The sequence below is a fragment of the Ochotona princeps genome, chromosome 19 (assembly GCF_030435755.1).
Source record: "Ochotona princeps isolate mOchPri1 chromosome 19, mOchPri1.hap1, whole genome shotgun sequence".
Taxonomy (NCBI): domain Eukaryota; kingdom Metazoa; phylum Chordata; class Mammalia; order Lagomorpha; family Ochotonidae; genus Ochotona; species Ochotona princeps.
In genome coordinates, this window is record NC_080850.1 from 48369546 (window position 1) to 48386513 (window position 16968).

The 16968-nt window shown below is 58.4% G+C and overlaps 1 protein-coding gene across 5 annotated transcripts in view; it reads right to left on the bottom strand.

Annotated features, from left to right (window-relative positions):
- Nucleotides 1–4126: 4126 nt before the first annotated feature.
- KCNN2 (potassium calcium-activated channel subfamily N member 2) overlaps nt 4127–16968 on the bottom strand; it is a 185652-nt gene continuing 172810 nt past the window's right edge. For all 5 annotated transcript variants that reach the window (XM_058677574.1, XM_058677573.1, XM_058677575.1 and 2 more), the window contains 5 exons: nt 15393–15534; nt 10874–10984; nt 9427–9554; nt 5855–5924; nt 4127–4571 (listed from right to left, as the gene is read on the bottom strand). In XM_058677574.1, the coding sequence (XP_058533557.1) occupies nt 4284–4571; nt 5855–5924; nt 9427–9554; nt 10874–10984; nt 15393–15534 (739 nt within the window). In that variant the 3' untranslated portion in view covers nt 4127–4283. The remainder of the gene's footprint in view (nt 4572–5854; nt 5925–9426; nt 9555–10873; nt 10985–15392; nt 15535–16968) is intronic.

Sequence of the window (16968 nt, forward strand, 5' to 3'; positions counted from 1 at the left end):
TCAGCAAGTTTCGTGGTGCGTAGTCCACAGTGACTTGGGCAACTCTGGGCCGACAGCACAGGCCCTCCTGCTTGCAGTGTTGCAGGAAGGCCCCTGTAGAGACCTAAAGTGATTGTAGTATTATCTGGGACGTGGAGTGAGGTAGTAGCAGAGAAGCACTCGGAGCCCTCCCATCATGTTGATGCCCAGAGCTGTTCTTTTTAACTTACTGTGTCTTCATATATGCATCCATTAGCCAGCCACCCAGCCATGTTTCTATGCATCCATCCGTGCTTACACCCATGCATCCATCTGTACTTCCATGCATGCATTGTGCTTCCATCCCCCCATCCCCCATCCTTCCATCTGTGCATTCCCCCATCCATCCTTCCATCCATCCCTCCATCCCTCCATCCATCCCTCCATCCATGTATTCGCTCATCCATCTATCCTTCCATCTGTGCATTCCCCCATCCATCCCTCCATCCATCCATCCCTCCATCCATCCCTCCATCCATCCATGTATTCGCTCATCCATCCATCCAACCTTCCATCCATCCATCCATCCATCCCTCCATCCATCCTTCCATCCATCCATCCCTCCATCCATCCTTCCATCCATCCATCCATCCTTCCATCCCTCCATCCATCCTTCCATCCATCCATCCATCCTTCCATCCCTCCATGTATTCGCTCATCCATCTATCCTTCCATGTGTGCATTCCCCCATCCATCCATCCATCCATCCATCCATCCATCCCTCCATCCCTCCCTCCATCCATCCATCCATCCCTCCATCCATCCATCCATATATTCGCTCATCCATCCATCCATCCTTCCATCCCTCCATCCATCCATCCCTCCATCCATCCATCCATCCCTCCATCCATCCATCCCTCCATCCACCCATCCATCCATGTATTCACTCATCCATCTATCCTTCCATCTATGCATTCCTCCATCCATCCGCTCATCCATCCATCCCTCCATCCATCCATCCACCCATCCATCCATCCCTCCCTCCATCCATCCATCCATCCATCCCTCCATCCCTCCCTCCATCCATCCATCCATCCCTCCATCCATCCATCCATATATTCGCTCATCCATCCATCCATCCTTCCATCCATCCCTCCATCCATCCATCCATCCATCCATCCATCCCTCCCTCCCTCCCTCCCTCCATCCATCCATCCATCCATCCATCCATCCATCCATCTGTGCATCCCCTCATCTGTTCCCTGGTCACTCCTAAAATGCACATTTTGATCTGAATTAATTTCGGTCACTTCCACTCGTTGGTCTTTATTGTAGGGTGTGGTTATGCTGGCAGGGTTTAGGATTCTAGGGTGTGCATTCTAGGGTGACCTTGGCCACACATCCCCATGCATGCCGCCCTCCTCCTGCTGTTTAGACCCACTTACATGCTGACAAAAAGCCATGGGAATGAAGGGGATGAAGAGAGGGCAGGCTGCTCCACCCTGTGGATGGCCATGGCCAGCTCTGGCTTGTGGAGGAGCCCCATGCCATGCACACAGCTGGAGGTGATAGGCAGAGCAGCTCCACCCTGTGCGTGGCTGTGGCCAGGCTCTGGCCACAACTGGGGGCAGGCCTGGGCGCTCTGCTAGGCAAGGGTGTGTGTGGAGGAGCCCATGCTGTGTGCACAGCTGCAGGTGATGGGCAGGGCTGAGTGAGATGTGAGGCTTCATTCTGCTGCACTCAGGCCTGACAGGCACCCGTCCCCTCCCTGCGCATACGTGCTGCAGTGTCAACCCATCTCTCCAGGTTCATACGGATCGTAACGGATAGCTTTTGTCCCTGATGCCCTTAATTCTAGTCACACCCTACTCCATGACTGCTGTGTTGGTTGGCATGACATGTGCAGTGGAGCAAAACATCCCTGTCACTTGTGCTGGTCGCCCCCCTGTGCAGCACGGGTGCTCATGCCCACAGGAGCACCTGCCTGCTGTGCAGTCACTGCGCCACCGAGCTGTGTGCAAGGACACTGCCGTTCCCCGGACAGCCAGGACCTGCAGTGCTGTCTCACAGAGTGTCCCCACCTGAGATCACAGGGAATTCCACAGGCTTGGCGGAAGCATGTCCATCCCCTAACCTCACTGCCTGTTAGGCCTTTGGTTCACGGTCTGCTCTTGGATGTCTGACCTTGACATGGTCCCCACAGGCGGATGAAGATGGCGCTGGAGAAGGGTGGAGCCACTGCGGTGCACTGTGGTGTGAGGGAGACAGGTGCAGCAGGCAGGCCGAGGGGAGCCTGAAAACAGTGGCCATTGCAGCTCTGCCCAGCAGCATGGGCTGGAGAAGGGCCGGGACCACACAACGCAGCAGCCGGGAGGCTGCCGAGGTGCCCGTCCGGGGCAGCAGGCTGGTGACTGTGATGCCTGAGCAGTGAGGACTGCCAGCTTCCTCTTCCTCTCTCCCTCCTCCCAAGGTGTGTTTATTGGAGAGAAAGGGAGAGAGAAGACAGGGAGAGGGAGATCATTAGTACACTGGTCCACTCCCCAGATGGCTGCACTGGCCAGGGTTGAGTCAGGCCGAAGCTGGGAGCTTCATTTCTGCCTCCCATGTGAGCAGAAGGGGTCCGCTTTCTGCTGCTTTCCCAGGTTGTTAGCAGGGAGTTGGATAGTAAGAGGAACAGCCGTGACCTGACCTGGTGTCTGTGTCGGCTGCCAACAGCACAAGTAGTGGTTTAACCCACAGTGCCACAATACTGCCCCTCCTCCTCAGCTATTTGTTATTTTTAAAAGTTCAGCAGAAAAGGCATTTGCTGGCCTTCATATACTCTGCACAGAGTGAACAGGAAGGGAAGATGCATTTTCAGGGACAGGAGTGACCTATCTGCGTGAGCAGGTGTGCAGAAGAGAGAACCACTGTGTAAGAACTCACCCCATCTCCCCTTCGAGGAGAGCAAGGCATTCTTTGCTGCTCTCAGGGCTCTGTGCTGGTGGAGCTAACTGATCATTACGATGGCAATTAGGCTTAATTATCTCTGCCTTTTAGTCACAACACAGGTCTCATAAGCAATAATTAACTGCATCAGTTGCAGGAACAAATTAATAATTTTTTCACCATGTCCCGGCTGCTGACACCCGTGGTTTCCGGAGTCCTTGCCACACCTTGCGTGGAGCAGAGAGCACAGGCGAGGGCTCCCGACTCTAGGACGCTGGCATGCCCAACTGGGCAGGACCATGGCACCATGGCAGTGGTCTGCGTGCTCTAGTGGCAGACCCAGGACATGAGCGAGCGGGCTTCAGTGTGAGCCACTTCGGGTTGGAGGCAAATGACAAGCTGGACACGCGCATCATGGACCTGGAGAGGAAGTGTCAATGTTGGGTGGAGGATGGTTGTAAGGCTGATTTCTTTATTGAGTTAGGCAAGGTGGACCAAATACGTCACTCTAGTTCTTGCTAAAGGGAAAAAACACCCAATCGCGTGGGGGGGCATTCACGCAGCACTTGGGCCGCCTGCGTGCAGTGCTCAGCTCTAGCTCCCAACTCGAGCTTGCTGCTCGGGTCAGTTAAGGGCTGACGTGGACGCAGGGCCTGCTCCTGGTTTCGAGCCCTGTCCGTGGCTGCTGTGGGCACTCGGGCAGTGAACGAGGCAGGAGCTTGCCTTCTCTGTCCTTGTCTCTCAAAAGCAACAAAAGGAAATTCTCGATACGCTAGCAGCGGGCAGCGTGGCGTGCCTGGTGGCGTGGAAGGCAGGTGTGTTCACCTCCTGAACAGATGTTTCTGAAGATGGACTGACGTTTAGACCAGGCCAATGCAAGTGAGTTGCTGTGGGAGCTTAACTCCAGGCCTCACCTTAGGTGGTGGTAATGGCCACAGCAGAGCAGCTCCTCCAGGCTCCAGGCTAGTGCCCCACGAGGGCACCCAGACGTGGGCACAGGACTCTGGGGTCTGTGGCTTGAACCAGCCAGGTCTTTGCCAGTCACCAAAGTACACATGGAGAAAGAGGTGTCTCAGCAGTGTGAGAATGCCAAGTGACCAAACGAGCGAGTGCAGAAATTAATTTTTTAATTATATATCATATAATGTAGTAGTAAAGTTTGTCTGAAGTGCATGAATAAAAAGTTAGTGAAATTACAGGAGGAACAATCTACATAGCAGTAACAGGTGCATTCCCTGTGCCTCACTCATTTTGGCCTAAAACTTCGTGTTCAGGTTCCCAGGATTCTGACATCAGAACCAGGATAACGCTGATTAGAACCGTAGGGCTTTACAATAAAAGCTAAAATATTGACCATATGATGGCAAAAAGTCTTAGTTGTGGGTAACCATTCTCTTCTAGCTGCTCTCGGAGGAGGTGGGCGGTGCCGTGGAGGAGGACCGCCGCCGCCGTGAGGAGGACCGGGACCGCGCCGCCTCGTAGGGCGCCTGCTTGTCGCGGGCCTCGAGCTGCGCCTCCAGGAAGTCCCGCTGCTGCTGCCGCAGGGTCTGGCTGAGCAGCCCGGGCAGGGCTTGGATGCTGCTGGTCAGAGTCTCCAGCTTCGTCTCCAGCGTCACAATGCGCTTCTCGAAGTCCTCGCTCCGCTCGTTCAGGTCGGAGATCATGTCGTACATGATGTTCTGGGTCTGTGGGGCGGGAGGCGAGGCGGGGCCTGGTGAAGCAACCACCCGAGACAAGAAAGGACCTGCAGCCGGCCTGGGGGTGGCCGGGCCTCTGAGGGTGGAATGCTCAGGCTGTCCTCCCAGCACTGCTGGCCACAAAGCTGTGGGGCTCTGCTGACCATGCCCCGGGCCATGGGGCCAGCTTGCCCAGCCCCACCCACTGAGGGTTCCCTGGGGGCCATGGGGGCGAGCTTCCCCAGCCCCACCCACCGAGGGGTCCCTGGGGGCCATGGGGTGAGCTTGCCCAGCCCCACCCACCGAGGGGTCCCTGGGGGCCATGGGGTGTGTTCACATTGCACTGCTAAGGGGCCAGCAGCCTGCGTCCATCCCAGACTGCCTAGTCTGCGCTGCCCCTCATCCCACCGCCCTTCCTCTTTGGGTGTCCTACAGGTGATCCCTGAGGGAAGGTGGCCCCTGTGTCATCTGCTCAGAGGTCTTTCCTGAAAACACAAGCCCCAAGGTCAAAGTCGGTGTGGCGCTGAGGAGGGACAGGAGGATCTGCGGAGGCCCTGGGGCACCCAGAGGTAAACCTGCTCACCCCCATCATGCAGGTGGGTGCCCTGTGTGGCTGCTTTGGGGACACATCCCATTCTTCTCTGATTGGACCAGGGAGGGTGTCCAGGCCTGCCCCGCCTGCAAGCCCTCTGGAAGCTGCTCAGAACCATGAGCCAGGTGTCGCTGCCACACAGCCTGGTACAGTTCGCACACAAAGGTGAGTGGGACCGGCCCTGGTGCATGCTTTACACAGATGGCCCAAGGAGTGCTCCCTGTTGGCACACTCCAACCTGGCTCTCTTAGGTCGGGGCCTTCCAGTGCGGCAAAGGCAGTGTTGAGATTTCTGGACACATGTTTTCAGAGTAGATTTTACAAATCTTCGAAATGTGGTAGAAGCAGCTGGGTGTTACAGGCTTTCTGCGAGGCGGGGTAGGATTGTTAAATGGTGACATGGAAAGGAACATGAGAATGCTCAGTGTGCGAGACACTTCATTCTTGGAAGTCCTTTCGGGTTCCCTGTCGTCTGAGTTTGCGTGGAGGTAGAGAAGGTTACGCTGCTGCCGGTGAGGGGTGGCCGTGACCCCCACCCAGCCTGGGGCTCGGCTCCTGCAGGGCCGAGAGGGAGGTCTCTTGGGACTGCTTCGTGTTCCACTGATGAGCCTTTCCGTGCCTGCTCAGTGATGTGTGTGCCAAGTACAGTTTTGGGGAACTCTGGGGCCGAACCCTCACTGTCCGTTTGATTGGGGGCTCACCTTTGCCAGGTCCACCAGGGTGTTGGCTTGATCATTCAGCTTCCTCTGCTCCATTTTCACACTCCTTAACCTAAAGAGACAGACGCCGCAGTGAGCAGGGCTCCTCCCCGCCATGCCATGCCTCACGCCTTGCAAACAGCATGCACAGATCGACAAGAGCCAGTAACTGCATGGATAATGCCTGGGCACCCGCGGCAGAGTCCACACCAGTTATGTCTGCTACGATGAGAAGCATGCTTCCCCAACAACACAGCAAGAAGGAAGGGACAGTGCAGAGGCGACACGTCCACCGGTGCCCGGGGAAGTGGGACTCGGAGGTCACAGAGCTTTTCCCATATGAGGGGAAGCCACAGTGTTCCCGCAAGCTCTCGGCTCGTGGCCGATAGACATAGGAAGCCATGTGCGAAGCAGCTGGGGCTTGGTCAGTGTGGAGCCATGGCCGCCTTCCTATGCCTACGCGACTAGAGACAGGTGTGAACCCTGCGTAGTCTGAGAGATGGATTGGGTTAGGAAACTCAACCTGATGGGAGTACAGTGATAAGTGAGATTCTTGTTAGCAAAAGCAGCGCTTTGACTCAACCAGCAGCAAGACCACTGAGCAGAGTTTTCTTATTCTTCATTGTGGCTTTCTGCACTTTGCACCTTCCACTCCTGGGCTGGAAGGAAGCTAGGCGGGAGCACACCCTGGGAGGAGTTCCTTCAGTTTCACTAGGGATCAAAGACGAGACTGATGGACTGTGTGGGGTCACTGTTAGCAACTCAGGCTCCAGGTGAGGGCTCTGTGTCTGTCAGCGGTGCCCAGCCTTGCCCTCTGAGCTGCTGGGCAAGGAAGGGAGCACACGACCAACCTTACTGCACTCAGGAGTCATTTTACGGGGCAGAGTGCCGAATGCCACGGGGAGCTCTTCTCTCTACCTTAAAGTCGAGTTGGGTGCAGAGAAGGAATGAAAACTCGCAGGGCAAGGTGTTACTGCCAGGGAGATGCTGTCACACATGTGAGGTGGGCTCTGCAATATGCCCAGGTCCGCTCTCCCCCGAGGGGCGGCGACTCACTTGGACGCAGTTACATGTGGGCCTCACCTCTGTGGCTCTGAGTCGAGGAACGCTCGGGAGGACACGAGCTTGACAGAGCTGGACTGTGCTTTAAATCCACTGCCATGTTGAGAAAGCAAGTAACAGTGCTTGCCATGTGCCTTTTAGAAAACCGGCAGGAGCCCCTAACCGCCCGTGGGCCATTCCCCGTCTGTTGTGGCCTCAGCCACACGGGCGCTCCCCTGACCTCAGAAGACAGCAGTGTGGACTGCCGGCCGGCCCCAGGGTGGGAAGGGGGGGGTGTCTCAGACGGTGCTAAGGCGTGGAGAGCGAGCTCCCTCTTCTTCACTCCCAGGTGCAGGCCGCGCCTGCCACGGGTCTCCTCCTACCAGCCCTGTGGGCTCCCTGGGGCACTCCAGTGCCCCAGCTGTCCCTCACCCCGGGCCGAGCACGATATTTCTTTTACCTCCTAGTGACAGGGATTCTTAAAAAGATCTCTTGGAAGGCTTGCACACATGGCACAGAGCGACTGCCTGGGGCCTGCAGACTGGCTGCTCAGGCCTGCAGGTGCCTCGTGCGCTGCCTGCCCTTACTAACCTGGCCAGCCTGCATCGGGGTACCCTGCCGGAGGACACGCCCCTCCCTAAAGCTGCAGCCGCCACCTGCTGTTCCCCAACAGAAGAATAAGAACCATGTTTGCTTCTTCCAGGTGAACTTCACTTATCACAGGGAAGTGTCATGATTTCGGGTCACGTTTCCATAGCAGCAACCAACTACCAAAAGTCACAAATCAAGGGTCGGCTGGGTGCATGCAGCCCGTGGGGACCTCTGCAGACACAGCAAGGAGCAGCTCACGCAACTTACTTCCGAGCTCTAGTTTCATTTTGTAGAAAAAAAAAAAAGACAAAAGAAAAGAAACTATGAAATATTCTGGAAGAGAGTCATACAGGGTGGCAGTGAGAGGCGCACCGGGGCTCAATCTGTCAGCTAGAAGCTGTTGCTGGGGTCCCATGATGACAGCAGAGGAACCCTGCCCCCACCCGAGGTTCAGCTCCTCCCCCCACCCCAGAAGGACCAGCAGCGTGCAGCCAGCGTGGCTTCGGACCACAACAGGCAACACCCTGGCCCACTGCGAGTGCGACGGGGACTCGGTGCTTGCAGCACTGGGGCTCTGGTACAAGCGCAGGTTGGCCGAGTGGACCATGGTTGAGCTAGAAGAATAATCAGCTTTAAAATCAAAGCTGCAACCAGAAAACAGGTAAGCAGAGAAAGAGAACACGTCCTGGCAGAAAGTGGACAGTCCAGCACGGCAGATGCTAAGGGCACAGGCTAGGCTATGTCAAGAGGCTTACGGACTTGGGGATAGACTTGGGAGAGAGGGGGCTGCAGAGCAGGAGGCCTGGGCGCTCTGTCCCAGGAACACTGCCCGGGGCTGGGGTCTGAACAGACGCGGAAAGGCACGCCCCTAGGAATCCTGTGTACCGTCCCAGACGCTGCCCAGCCTCCCCCGCTGCCCCCGGGAGGGGCACAGGCACCAGCTGCACTCTCAGCCATGTAAGTAAACTCCTTCAGCCCCAGGAATACCTGACATTTGTAGAAGCATGCAAGCCACATATCCGTTGTACTTCTGAAGCACCCACTGCAGAGAGGACGTCTGACCCGCTGGGGCACAGGACCCCTCTGCAGCACCGATGCCTTTGTAGGTGCTGCCCGTCTGCTGAGGGAGTGCTTGGCTCAGCGCCCCCCGGCTGCTCTGCCATTGGCCCCATAATCAGCCGGCAGACAGGTACTGACCATCTGTACACGGCTGGAGAATAGTGTCTCCAACACCCCCAGGGGCCTGGGGGCTTGGTGTCCCCTGCCTGTGGCTGCAGGTGTTCAGAGTTGCTTTCGCCACGGCTCACTCTGATATAAAGGGACACCCCAGGGTTGGGGGGCAGACAGGGCGAGGGGCTGAGGTCTCTCTAGCCCGGACATATCTCTCCACCATGGCGAGTCTTCCTGATGCTCAGGTGTGGAGTCCCTGACTCTGCCTCTGGGCCCCACCCTTCCTTCCTCAGCAGGGGAACAGCACAGCCGGGAGCTGCCGCTGGGGCCAGCTACCCTGCCCCTGAGCCTTGGCCCTCAGGAGCATGGCAATTTCCACAGGGCCAGCTGCCTGGGTGTGGGGCCTGAGAGCTGTAGTCTCAGGGTGTCTGGGCTGCTGGGCTCCGAGGAGGTCAGCTGCAGCACTGACCTACGGGCCTACCGCAGGGCTGTGAGCCAGTGGTGGCGACACGCTGCCTAGAACCCGTTTACCTCCCAGAGGATGCACTGTGTGGTGGCTCGGGTAGGCCTGCCCTGCATCACAGCGCACATACAGCCCGCATGGGTGGTGCTGAGCTCCTGGAGCAGCCCGTGTGTACAGCAAGTGGCACAGGTTCCTGCGTCGCTCAGGAAGCAACGATTCTCCTAAGAAATGGTCTGCATGAGAACAGACCCCTTGTCGGGGCTAAGCCGGAGGGCTCCCGGCAGGCCACGGCGGAGCGCCCAGTACTTACTGGTGAATGGCCTGCAGGAACTTGCGTTGGTGTTTCCGCACTCTGGCGTGGTCGATCTTCTTGACGAGCTTGGTGTTTTTGTAGATGAGCCACGTCTCCCTGAGCACGTTGGCGGCTGCGTTCTTCACCTGTCGGGAAGCAGGCACAGCAGCCCATGAGGCAGGGCCAAGCCCGACCTTGCCCCGCGGGCCTGAGCCGAGCCTCCTCCACTGCGGATGCCAGGATTCTGCCTGCAGCCTCCCGTCCCGAGGAGCCCCCAGCGCAGCCTTCCCACTCAGGCTCAGTGAGGGATGCTTCTCATGCTGTTTTCTTAGGAACACGTGCTAACACTAGAACCCGTTTTTTACAAAAAGGCTGGTTTCTTTCCAGTAGGACTGCTTTACAGTGGACTTCTCGGGTGCTTAGCGGAGCCCCCAGTTGAAAAACTGGCACCAAAAAGTAAGGCCTATCTTTATCTCACTTGGCATGCATGTTTGGAAGTAGGGTCCTAAGCCCACATTCATCCCATGCCAGATAGTTGGGAAGAAAAACCAACCAGCCCTCTCTAGCGCCTCCCATCCCTCCCCGCCCACTGTGGAAGCATGGTGAATTCAGGAGGGGATACTGGGGACAGTCCTGTGGGTACCACCTGCCCAGGATGGCGATGCTGGCACACGGAGCATGCGGGCATCTCATGGCAGTGTGGGACAGGGGAGGCAGCGTTGGCCTGGCAGGTGGGGCGGGGGTCTGTACCCTTCTCTTCACTGTCACCTGTGTCCCCTTGTTCACTCTGGAACCCTGTCCACTGACTCATCCTGAGGCGGGAAGGGGATGCAGCGGACACATTGGGTGACTTGGGGAACACGCCACCTGAGTGCCATACTGAGTAGTGGCTGCATGGCAAGGTGCCCGCCAGGGAGTAAGCCTTACTTACTGCTACCTCTCATATTTTGGGGTCTCCAGTGACTTACAGAAGGGGCTGACACTTCAGCCTCCTGATCGCTATGTCCTGCTGACACATCTGTGTCCCTGAGCCCCTGTGGGGAGCCCTTTCCCTGCAGATGGGGCCTGTCTGGCCGGTGTCTGACTGGTCCTTGAACCTTTGCCCCCCACAGTGCCAACAGTCATGTCCCTGCCCCACCAGGTGAGCAGGCCCATTGGCTTCCACTAACAGTGTCTGTTTTACCATTCAGCAAGTACCAAGGTAACCCAGTTAATTGTCTAACTGACCTTAACCTTGTCTTTCAGAGACATGAAGAACTGAAATTGACTCTGAGCATGCCTCCACCTTACCCGTGGCCTCCCGGGGCGATGAGCGCCTGGCTCCCCAGCAGGGGCACACCCTGCGCCGCTCACCCGGCTCCCCGGCAGGGGCACACCCTGCGCCGCTCACCCGGCTCCCCGGCAGGGGCACACCCTGCGCCGCTCACCCGGCTCCCCGGCAGGGGCACACCCTGCACCTCCTCACCCGCTTGGTCAGCTGCGTGTCCATCATGAAGTTGTGCACGTGCTTTTCAGCTTTGGTGAGCTCCAGCTTCCGGGCCACCACGGCCACCACCAGGGCGGTGCAGCCAGCACCCTGCGACAGGGGAGGGAGGGAAGAGCCCAGTCAGCACCTCGGGCCTTGGCCACCTGGGACAGTGCGAGTTTCCCGAGTAGGGGAGCATCAAGGGAAGTGGGACGAGCGGAGCCCTGCCCCTGCTTGGAGCCTTGGACTGGACAGCTACAGGGCTGGAACCCTCCTAGGAACGAACGGTGAGTGCGTGCGTCAGTGCAGAGGCCTGGTCTGCCTGCGAGAGCAGCCCCTGTCTCCCCTGGCACTGGTCTATGGCCCAGCAAGGGCAGTGGCGAGCCCTTGTTCAGTCCAGGACCACGCTGTGTTCCTGCAGCCCGGCTTCCTGTGCCCACTTCTGCCAACAGGGCCTCCCCACTCCCAGCTTGGAGGGGCTTCTTGGCTGGGCGAGCAGGGAGGATACACGGGGGCAGGTGGTGGCAGCAGAGTGTCTCAGTGAGTTCCAGCTGCTGAGCTGCCTGGGGCCCTAAGTGGCACCTGACCAGGGGGTCAGGACACAGGCCTCCTTCCTGCAGCCTAACCCGGTCCCCCATGGCTTCTCCAAGGGCACGCCCCATGCGAGCCTTCCCCTGGTTTCATCTCCTGACGACAGAGATGGCCTGGCCTGCGGCAGCTCCTAGCCAATACCTCAGGACCACACGCCCGTGTGTCTGTGCCTGTAGCCACTTCCATAGCTTTGATGTCTTGTCAGGCATCCTCACCCAGGCCGTGGGCACTGGGCTTCAAGACCGGGAAGTCACCCTCTGCGGCTCTTAGCTGGCGAGGAATCGGACAATAGTTACTTCCGAGAAACCGACCGGCCTTGTCCCCGTATATCATCATCAGTAACTGGTCGTCAAAAAGACCCCTAGGAATGGCGGTGCTGAGCCAGTGCCATGGCTTGGGTGAGGATGCAGAAGGAACACGAGGGTTCAGTCCCGGCAAGGATCATGTCACTCACTGCCAGGACCAAGTGACGCAGAGTACACGATGGTGGGTGCCAGGGGAGAAGAGTGACCACTGGGAATTCCTGTGCCCCGCCTTTGCAGTTCAGCAGACCCCGTCAGGGTGGACAGCTCCTGGGCCAGTGGCAGTCTGACACGGCACTTGGCTGCTGCAGCAGCGCCCCTGTGTTGCTGAGGCCTGAGTGATTCGGGGAGCTAGGGTTCTGGAGTGGGGGCTCAAGCAGGCCTGGAGGAGGCAGCTGGCACAAAGGCTGAACACTGCTCTCTCCTGGCAGGTGGCCATGGCTGAGCTCCTTCTGGAAGGGAAGTAAAATCCTTGCCGGAGTGGAAAATCACTGGCCCAGGAGCCTGGCCCATTGGCTGCACTCGGGGGTCCCTGGGCCCTGCTGTAGCTGGCGCAGGACCTGACTTACTGCATGTACCCTGGCACACTCAAAGCCCGCGTCTGCTGCAGTGCCAATGAGGTAGGGACGCAACCGTGACCTGCCCAATTCACTCCATCACCCCCCCTGCACCCAGGGCATACCTCAGAAATGCCTGTCTTCCATCCTTAAATTGCACTTCGGAGACCCCATAAGCTTGTGCTCCCCCAGTTCTTAATGATGCTTTGTTATATAGGAAATCATGTGTTTTTTTAAGTGCCCTGCATTTTCAAGCTTTCCAGATTTGCTCACATGAAGGGGGCTCCCAAAGCTTTCCAGGCCCAGGGCCCATTCCTTCTCCCCCATCCCACCCTCGGCAGTGCTCACAGTGGGGGAGGGCTGAGGAATGGCGTGACGTCACTGTCCACCTCGTCCCGGGACCATCTTGCCTCGCACAGTGGCTCGGTGAGCCTGAGTGAGGCCTGCCTTGCCTCCCCAGTCCCCTGGCAAGTGCAGAGCTGGGACTTACACAGGTGACCACCTGAGACACAGGCCCTGCAGCGAGATGAGTCAGTCACCTCCCTTCGACACAGTCACGGCGCATCCGGCTACTTCTTCCTGTTTCTGTTCTTAGGGAAGTCCTGCCTGATGCACCAAGCTGCCTTCAGGATGCCCAGGCGTGCCAACACAGCGGAGAGCGAGCACTGTCCCGGCCGCTGGAGCTGAGTGGACAGTACCCGGCAACCCTGGACACTGCCAAGGGCAAGGAGCCCTCTCGTTCCCTTGGGGCGTGGGGGATGCACCAGCAGGGCCCACCTCCCTACCCACATGCTCCGTGATGGAGGCCCTGCAGGCATGCCAGCCAGTGAGGCTCACACCTTCCAAGGACTCCGTGTATTTGCTGGTTTTGATTCTGTTGTATGCACCCTCACCAAGGCTGTTGCAAAATACTTAAATATTTTGAATGTAAGTCTGAAATAACCCTCTGGTCGGCTTTTTTTAAGTTCTCAAAAATCTCAAATTCCAATTTGACTGCTAACTTATCAGAATAAGTAATTAGGCTGCAATAAAAGTTATGAAACTGTAGTTAATTAGGAAAAACTTTTTAACCTCCATTTAGCAAACAGCCTTGGGATGGCTCTGCCAGCACACGAGCCTGCTCTCCCGGGGCTGAGCACTCAACATCCCAGAACCACAGATGCGCCTTACACGGCATGCCTGCTGACAGCCTGTCCCTGTGGGCTCTCGCAGGGCCTCCCTGGCCACTGCAGACTCTGACCTTGGCCCCAAGCCCTAGGGGACAAAGTCATGGAGGCCCAGAGCTCCGTCCACAGGACAGGAAGGGGCAGCTCTCCAGGAGACACATGGTAGAGCAAGAACCCGTAACAAGAGTGCAGGGTGTGAGGCGCTGGTGGGGAGCTTGACACTCCTCCGAGCGACTCAGACACATGGTGCACAAGTTCAAACGAGAATGAACTGGAACAGTCGGGTCTGCTCTCATAACCCAGCAGTGCCAACACCGCACCCGAACCGCCCCAAAGCACCTGGAGTTGGTCTAAGGGCAGCCAGCCTCCGGCCACAGGTCCCTCTCCCTGGGATCACTGGGGGGGGGGCGGGGATGAGGACCTGTGGCCAACCTTCAGGAGCTTGCCGGGTGTGAGCAAGCCAGTTCCCCAGGGTGGGGACAGGAGGCCCCCAGCCTCAGGACCTTGGGTCTTACGCCCACACAGACTATGGGGTGCTTCTCCTTTTGCAAGAGACGAGGGAGGGAAGAACAGCCAGGATGCTGACTCTGGACACAGGGAAGGAACTACACCTGATAAACCCAGGCACGACGGGGGGTGGGGGAGACTCAGCTGCACCCCCAGCAGGGCGCCCACTTACGTGAACCCCAAGTCAATGCTGATCTGTGGAGGGGGCAGTGACCTCACCCTCATGCCCTGCAGCATGTGTGGGATCTTCTAGAAACATCCATGCAGATTTTCACTCCCCCAGGCATCTCCGACTAACCAAATGCTATGTGTAGAGAACAGGTAGGGAATGAACCAGTGCCTCTGTGGGCACCCCGAGTGTAACAGAAGCAGCCCGAGCTCTGTCACCCACAAAGCTCTGCTTGGCCTTAGTCAAGTTTCATTAAGCCACTGAGACACACTGTACAACTGCAACTCCTGTAGACGTCACAGCGAGCTCGGCACTGTTACCCCGTCTCCTCCCAGGTCAGTGCTGCCATCTGGGCCAGCAAGGATGCCCAGTCCTTGAGGTGGCAGTGGCCCCGGGCGACCTCCTGGGATGGTGCCCGAGCATGTGCTGTCCTGATGCATCAGAACAGGGTCTGCTATCACCAGATCATAAAACGTGGCCAGAGGGGGAACCAGGGCCTTGGAGACCAAACCACAGCAACCAGCAACGCAGCCACCCAAGTATTCAGCCACGGCCGTCTGGGGGCCAGCGAGGGCAGTGTTGAGCCACTGCGGGCTGTCCACACTGTGGCCTGCACACAGAGGGGGCGAGGCTGCCCTGGCTTCCCTGTGCAGGTGGGGCTGGCTGCAGACCATGGCAGAGGTGTCCCAAGGCCTGGCCCGTGTTCCCTCTCCCAACAGGGACACTGCAGACCCAAGATGCTGCTGCAGTGCCCTGGGCCCCCGCCAAGCCCTGGGACCACCCTGCAGGACCTGCTTGCTCCCCAAGTCTCCCTGGCTGCTCCCCCTTGGGCCCTGCCCCCAAGTCCAGATCTCGGCACAAGTTCTTACCAAGGTTCACTGAATTAGTCTGTCTGCAGCGCCCCAAGGCACGACCGAGCAGCCGGTGGCTGCTTCTGCTACAGCCGCAGCCAGGGCCACGTGACATTTACTCCAAGAATGAAAAAGAATCCAGCGATCCCCTGGCCCCGGCGTCCTTTAGCACTGGCACAGGCTTGAGACACCTCCCACGGCTCCTGTTCCACCATGAGGAAGGTGGCTGGGAGCGACCCTGGAACCTGGGTTGCAGCCATGCTACCACAAGGTGACAGCAGAGAGCAAGGCTGGGTGCTCTGGCCCTGCCCACGGGGCCCGGCTGGGTGCTGCTGGGAGAGCTGGGCCCACGGGACCCCCGGCTCAGCACACTCACCATGATTCCAGTGAGCAGACACACGCCCTTCCCGCAGTATGTGTTGGGCACCATGTCACCGTAGCCAATGGACAGGAACGTGATGGAGATCAGCCACATGGCTCCCAGGAAATTGCTCGTGACATCCTGCTGGTCGTGGTACCTGCAGAACAGCAGAGGAAGCCACTCCTTTATCTGGGTTCAGTGCCTGCTTTCCGAGCCCACGGCAACAGTAACGGGAGAAACGCCTGGTCCTCCCTGCCCAGGGCCCCTTGCTCCCCGGATGCCTTGCCAATGTGTTGGCCTCCCTCCCTGCTTGGGGCAGCCGTGCCCAGAGCTGCCCTGGCCCTCATGCCCTCCCTCCCCCAGCTGCCCTCTAACTCCTGTCACAGGTTCCCCTGTTGTCTGCCCTGTGTGCCCCTCCCCTGTGAGTGCCCCCATCACCACCTGCAGCCTGTCCACAGCCCCACTGCTTGGAGTCTGCCCTCCCCTCTCCAGTCAAGTCGCTGCCACGCCAGGAGCCCCACAAAGCACAAGGGGCACAATTGGCCCTGGTTACTCCTCGCAGCATCCAAAGAGAAGGTTCTGGATCCACAGCTGCAGCCAGACCCCAGCCCTGCGCCCCACACAGCAACGAAGTCCGAACTGGACCTGGACAAAGCTGCTCTGGGTGCACGCCCTGGGGGGCAGTCAGAGGCCATCCCCACCTTTCACTTAGGGACCCCGCCTCCCCGGCCAACGGGACGTTGTGGCTTCTGCCTCCTGCCTTCCCTCCCCTCTACTTTCCTGTCCACCTTCCTTCCTTTCTCTCTCTCTGTAAAGACTGAAAAGAGCTGCAGAGCGCAGAGAGGGAGAGGGACAGAATGACAGACCTGCCATCTGCTGATTCACTCCTCAAACGCCCACAATGCCAGGGCTGGGTCAGAACCAAGCCAGGAGCAGCCAGGACTTGAACTGCTGCCCATCTGGGATGCCAGCATTGTAGGCAGGGGCTCAACCCACTGTGCCATGAAGCCAGCCGCTGCTGCTTTCTGCCCCTCACAATCTGGAGGAGAGTGGGAGCTCATGGACAGGGGGTACAAAAGAAAACTGGAACGCCCACACACGGCTTTCTTGTGTTCAGACCTTCTGTGGCTGCTCTAGTGGCCCCAAGGTGTCCTGGGAACAAAGCAGAGGACTGGGCTGGGGGGCTGGCAGGACCTGTGAGCACCTGGGCCTCACAGGGGAGGGGGACAGACCATACAGCTATACACGGCGTCCTGTGTGACACGCAGGCACACCGTGCGGGAGCAGACCCACACGGCTGGACACAGCGTCCTGTGTGACACGCAGGCACATCTTGCGGGGGGTGGGGGCACTGTCAGGTGTCTAACCCAGGGTTGGAAACTTAGCAACAGCAAGCACTACAAGCCCAGGATCAGGCTGCTGGGCGGTGAGCCCCACAGCCAGGCAGCACCTCACCCCAGGGACAGTGGCTGCCATCAGAAAGGCAGGAGGCAGTCAGTGCTGGTGAGGCCATTGCGGGGAGGGGACCCCACATCCTGCAGCTGAGAATGCAGATAAGCACAGCCAACATGGGGAACCGCACAGACGCCCC